The sequence below is a fragment of the Nannospalax galili genome, unplaced genomic scaffold, assembly GCF_000622305.1.
Source record: "Nannospalax galili isolate Female #2095 unplaced genomic scaffold, S.galili_v1.0 scaffold255, whole genome shotgun sequence".
In the NCBI taxonomy this organism is placed as follows: Eukaryota; Metazoa; Chordata; class Mammalia; order Rodentia; family Spalacidae; genus Nannospalax; species Nannospalax galili.
In genome coordinates, this window is record NW_008338999.1 from 6,313,044 (window position 1) to 6,319,441 (window position 6,398).

The 6,398-nt window shown below is 39.6% G+C and overlaps 1 protein-coding gene across 1 annotated transcript in view; it reads right to left on the minus strand.

Annotated features, from left to right (window-relative positions):
- The window catches only part of Frrs1 (ferric chelate reductase 1), a 75,947-nt gene extending 70,077 nt beyond the window's left edge, over nt 1-5,870 (minus strand). The window contains exon 1 of the mRNA XM_029563838.1: nt 5,760-5,870. Coding sequence (XP_029419698.1) covers nt 5,760-5,855 — 96 coding nt within the window. The 5' untranslated portion in view covers nt 5,856-5,870. The remainder of the gene's footprint in view (nt 1-5,759) is intronic.
- Nucleotides 5,871-6,398: the final 528 nt, after the last annotated feature.

The window sequence follows — 6,398 nt, forward strand, 5'->3', positions numbered from 1 at the left end:
CACATGGCGGCTACGAACTGTCCTTAACTCCAGTTCCAGGGGAATCCGATGCCCTCTTCTGACCTTCATGGCATTGCACGACATGAGTGCACTCACATACATGCAGGCAATACACTCATACACATAAAGTAAAAATTAAAAAATAAAATAAAAACTCTAAATCTGGTTCATACAAATTCATTCCAAAATTTTTTTTATTTTTATGTATATGTGTGTGATACATGATCCTTATTGCTTTCCAAACGTCTGACACGACCATTCTCTTTATCCAGTACTCAGCATTGTACGTTTTATAAAGATGAGTCCCATTTGTGCTTATGGAAACAGATGTCCCCTCACAACTTCAGATTTTACCTTGATGTTAATAAACACAATATACAACCTTTGCTCTACGTATTTGTTAACAAATTGAACTGATTTTGAAACATTTTGACATCTCACCATTCAAGGCCTGGATTCACTATATTTTCCATTGTATCAATATTTGTGGTAGGCAGAAAAAAGTGTTTTCCCTCCAACCCCACTTAGAAAAAAAGATATTCCCAACCTAATCTCTGCAATTTATGTTACGTAACCTAGCAAAAGGGGTTTTACATTTGTCTTTCACTTAAAAACTATGAAGCAGGAAATAATTCTAGATTACTCGCTGGACACTTAGATTTTTTTGAACTATAGCAAAATACCTGACAAAAGCAACTTATAGCAGAGTTTGTTTCTGTTCACTGGTTCCAACCTTTCAGTCCATGGTCCACTGGCTCCATTGATATGGGCCTAAGGCACAACTAAAATCATGCTGAGGAGCACACAGCAGAGCAGAGCCGATCCCTCATGATAGCCCCAAACAGAAAGCTAGGAGGAAGGGCACACAGGGACAAAAATCTGACTTTCAAAGGCATTTCCCCAGTGACCCAGCCCCTCCAGCTAGGCCCCCACCTCCTAACGTTCCTCCACCTCTCAAAATAAAACATCTATAGTCTAACCATACAGGCCCTAGAAGCAATTCCAAATGCTTACAAGAGAGGGGCAAGGAAGATTACATCCAAAAAGAAAAGGCAGTGTGACCATAGATGCAGAGAAAGGCCATAACCAGGGAGTGCCAGCAGCCACCAGAAGCTGGAAGAGGAAAAGGACAAAGGGTCATCTAGATCCCAGGGGACTGTGCAGCATCTCTCCAAATGTTCTTCAGCTTTGGCAAGCCACCTGTCTTATTGATCAGGGAAGCCTTGGAGACAACACTGAGTGAACTCTAACCAAGGTACATCTGCAAAGAGGGAAGTCATCATGAGAAAAATGTCCTTAACATAGCCAAGAAAAGCCATGGTCAAGCAGGACTGGTGACTCATTCTCTTCAGGTGAAACAGCTGGTAAAAGAAAGCCGTAAGAGCTGGCACACACCTTTAATCCCAGCATCTGGGAAGCAAAGGCAGGTAGATCTCTGTGAGATGGAGGCCAATCTGGTCTATATAGGGAGCTCCAGGCAAGCTGAAGCTACAGGAAAACCCTGTCTCAAAAATAAAACCAAAAGAAGGAGAAAGAGGAGGAAGAGGAAAAGGAAGAGGAAGAAGATGATCAACAACAAGAAAAAAGCCATAATGAGCCAGAAGCTCCTCCCAAGTCCAAGTGACCCCTGAGGATCAGACCCTCAGCTGGCCTTAACAGTAAAAAGAAAGTGGTTAATTTTTGGCTACCTACATGGTCTTAAACTCTCAACAGGAAGCATATCCAGAGTGAAATGATTGGTAATAATATAAAACCCCTAAGCTTTAGAAAGGGATAAACAATGAATCAGATTTTACCAACCTATACACAGGCTGCTGACAGGCCATTGAGAGAAATCCACTCTCTTGACTTCTCCGAGGAGAGCCCTTATCAGGTTTATTCCAAAATAAGTCTTTCCCCTGCCTTGGCATCACCTCCTCCTTCTCTTTTCTTTTTACAGCATCAGCCACCAAAAACTTGAAGAGGCAAGAACAGATTCTTCCCTGTGGTAACAACTTTTACAATTTGAGCAGACACTGGACAAATGACTTTTACTTAACCTTGCAACCAAAATGTTAATCTTAGCTTGTTTACAAAGGAAATAAGGTCACTGAGACTTGAGCTCCTCTTGTAACCTAAAGCATATAGATTTAATTCCTCATGACTCTTCCTCCTTAGACCCAAAATAATGTACAAACGTGTATGTAGATATTTCAAGAAAACACTGAAAATAGCAGAGATGTTCGTTGGAAAGCACAAAGATATGAAGACTATCTCATTTATGTTGCAAACAATAGAGGGGATTAAACTGATAACGTCTCCTTGTGGTCGTGTCATGCTGGTCTAGACCAGTAGAGGTCAGAAAGGGCACAAAAGTCTTCTCTGATAAAATAAGAACCCAGGTTTTAATTCCTTGTTTCATGCTGGATATATTTTTTCAGTAAAAGAATGAGTGAAACGCTTATTCAACAGCACAGTTTTGAGAGTTCTGAAGAAACAGGGTCTTCGCAGTTCAGGTCCACTCTTTGGCCTAACATGGATGCTAAGAGACAGGCTGTTTTAATCAGGCATAATTATAAGGTGGCATCCAGTAGTAAACGTATTTCCTCAGAGCCTCTGAGTGGAATGTTACTCGGGAATATTTTAACTTTGGCCTAATTCTGAACTTTTTGTCTCCAAAATGTGAGAATTTAATCATTGCATTAGCCAACATGTTTGTAGCAATTCATAATGGCAAATCCTCTTTATCAACTAGCAGTGCCCATTCTCAACAACACTCATGCTCAAAGCTATGATAATGTTTACTCTTTATCTCTTTTATACATTATATAGCTCAGAGTCTTGCACATCCAGGTCACAACTCATTTTTATTAATGGGCAATAAAAATCCCTAGTGAACATATGAGAGCAGACTGTCGAGGAAATGGTTGTACACCCAGGTTCATTGCAGCGTTATTCACAATAGCTAAACAAAGAAGCAACCCAAATGTCCATCAGTAGATAAACGGATGAGCAAAATGGGGTGTATTCAAAAAATGAAACAGCCAGTCATTTGGTTTCCTTCTGTATCTTTCTTTGTTTCATTTGTTTGTTTGTGTTTGTGTTTTGAGACAGGCTCTCACTATGTACTCCTGGATGGCCTAGAACTTGCTGTGTGGACAAGCCTAGCCTGAAATTTGTATGGATCTTCCTGTTTCTGTCACAGCTTATTTAGCCTGAGAAGGGAGGAACCTATGGGGTATGCCACACACTGATGAACCTTGAGGACATTTCACTACATGAAATCAGCTAGTCTCCTAAGTTGGGAAAAACCCCAATCTACCCATGAAACTTTCCTGGCAATTAGATCTAAAATTAGTTCCTTCATGAAACCAGGCATAGTGGCACATGCCTGTAATGCAAACACTCAGGACACTGAGAAAGGAGGATTGTGAGTTTGAAGTCATCCTGGGCTATATAGCAAGACCTTGTCTCAAACAAACAAAAACAACTTCACTGCCCAAATCATGCTTTCTGAGGTGAGTCCTACCTAAGTTGAAATCCCAACTCTGCTGATTAACAACTGGTTGACTTCAGGCAAGCTATTTAACCTCTGATTATAATCCCTCTTTCTCCATTTATATAAGGTAAATCATGATACATAAGTGGAGTGATTGGGAATATTATTTCATGGTATAATATTTAATCACATTACTGTTGCCGTAGTCTTGAAAACTTGCTTCTGACAATATTTTTAGTGCCTACCATTAGAGTAAGAGAATACACATTACATAAGCTGCCATCCCCATGTCCAGGCTGTCACTAACCATTCTATATTTTAGTCCTGAACCCAGACATGACCTCACTAGTCATCTCAGAAAAATTCCACCAAGGAGTCAGTGGCCAATGCACAGGAATTTGCACTCACCAGAAGAAATCCGTGAAGCAGACACAATATCATTATTTTTTTTCCTTTTCTTTCTTTTTTTTTTTTTTTTTTTTTTTTTCCAGGGTCTCCCTGTAGCCCCAGCTAGCCTGGAACTCACTATGTAGATCTCTATGAGATCCACCTGCCTCTGCCTCCCAAGTGTTGGGATTAAAGGTGTGCACACCACGCCCTGCATTAATTCTCCTTTCTAGGAGCCAAAAGAAAATAGATGTTAAATACCAAGTTTCATTTTAATTAAGTAGCAGAAAGGCAGGAAGCCCTTGTTTTGTTTTAACCTTCTTCAATTTCATTTTGAGTTTCAGTTCATTCAAAGCCCAAGATTTCTTGACTATAATTAAAGTATGACAGATTTCTTTTTAAAGTCTTTAATTGTGTAATTTTCTTCTCTGTCATTTTAATTTAGTGGCAGACAACATTACAGGGGTTTTGTAATTAAGTACCATAGGGATGGCGCCACTGATCAAAGCAAAATATTAAAGGGTTGTCTCCACCTCACCAAGTAGATAATAAAATCTCTGTTGATTATCTGAAGACATGACATAAAGTAAAACATCTAGGTGATTATAGCCAGTGACTTCTTTCCTAGCAATTAGGGCTACACTACACTACAATTTCTGCCACAGACATTATTAAATCCACTCAAGCAAATGGAAGAAAGAAACTTAAAAAAAAAGAGAGTAAAATGGAACTTAGATCTAATTAACATTAACCTAACCTTTTTATTTATCAAATTATTACAATGGAAGAGTAGTATAATTTACTACAGAATTTTGTTTTAGTAGCTCTTGAACTATGTAACTTTGAAAAAGGTCATTTACTAACGAGATGACTCAGAACCCATTTTGAGAGTCTTTAATATGTAAAGATCTAAAGTAGTTTCAAATACTGGAAAATGACTAACATAGTTACAGTAAGAATGAGAAGCAATAGATGTATCAATTGAATAAAGTGTCACTTGTTTTAAAGAACAAAGCATTATATAATCATATTATTTATAATTAGAGCTGGCAACTCATTTAGCCATTTCTGTAGTGATATTTTTTTCCCATTAAGTAAACCTTAAAACTTACAGATTTTTTTTAGAAGAAGCATTTCATAACAGCTTTAACATACTCAATAAGAGTTTCCAGAGCAAAGATAGAATTTTATTTTTTTAATTTAAAAAAAATTTGTGTACAAGAGTATTGCCTGCACATGTGTAAGTGCACCTGTGTCATGTGTTGTATAATGGAGGTCAAAAGAGGACATTGGATTCTCCTGGGACTGGAGTTATGGGCAGTTGTTAGCTGCCATGTGGGTGCTGGGAATCGAACCCAGATCCTCTGCAGGAGCGGCCAGTGCTCTTTACTGCTGTCATCTCTCCAGCCCCCAAAGTTGCAGAATTTTAAATTCAACAAATGTTAAGCACAGAGATAAGACAAGATCTCAGCTCTCAGGGAACCCCAGTTTAGTGAGATGGACTTGATGAGGACTAAAAGGGGGCTGAAAGAGGGGTGAGTGATGTCCTGGTGATTAGATGAGTCCATTAGATGGGGATAGAATATTCCCACTAGAAATCACAAAAGCAGCACAACACTGTGACACAGTGGCCACATCAGCATGTGACTCACAGAATATGGGGGTGGAATGCTTAGCCTGGTGATTCTGACTTGCTATTTTACTCTGCCTGGTTTTATCTTGGACTCCTAAAGATCTGATTTTCTTATTTCTTGGCAAATCTACTTGGACTGCTAGCATGCCAAAAGTCTGGGGTTTTGTTCTGCTTTTTCGTTTTCTCACCCTGGCCCAGGCTTGCCTGGCCTTTCATCACTCATCCGACGCCTTTCAACCCTGCAGGCAGTCAGTCCCTTACCTCTACCAGCCAAAAGTGGATCTCTTGACTGCCACACCAGTTATCTTGGCTCTTGGAGAAGTTGTGCAGTAACTGAAATGCTGGGCAGTTCGTCATCTCTAGACCTAAAGAAGATCTTCACTGGCTGTTCTCTGCTGCCGTGGGAGGCCAAGTGTGCTTCTCTAGCCTGGAATGAGATGTTTCTTCAAGATCTTGACAACAAACTAATGATGGATTTCTGGGCCCTCCCTGTGCATCTCCCTGCAGTATGGTAATGCCAGTACCTTTATGTCTGTGCTTCAGTGTCCTCCTGTCATTACGACTTCTTGATAAAAGTGGGGAAGGAGGACACAGTGTAGGATTATGTGGAAATTTCTGGAGAGCCTTTGCTCTCACTGAAGGAACCGTTACTGCCTGCAAGGTGAATCAATAACACTCTTGCTAATTTTCAATGTATTTTAGACTTCCCAGAGACTTTGGGCATTTTTTTTTTATAAATCATCTTAATTTTTAAAAATGTCTTGACAATGACACTCTGAAAACAGAGCTCTAGATAAATTCTTGATCCGAATTACTGACCACTTTAGCCCAACCAACAGCAAAGCAAGCAACAACCAGAGTATTTCTCTTAATCCTGATCAACAGGCAAATTCCATGAAA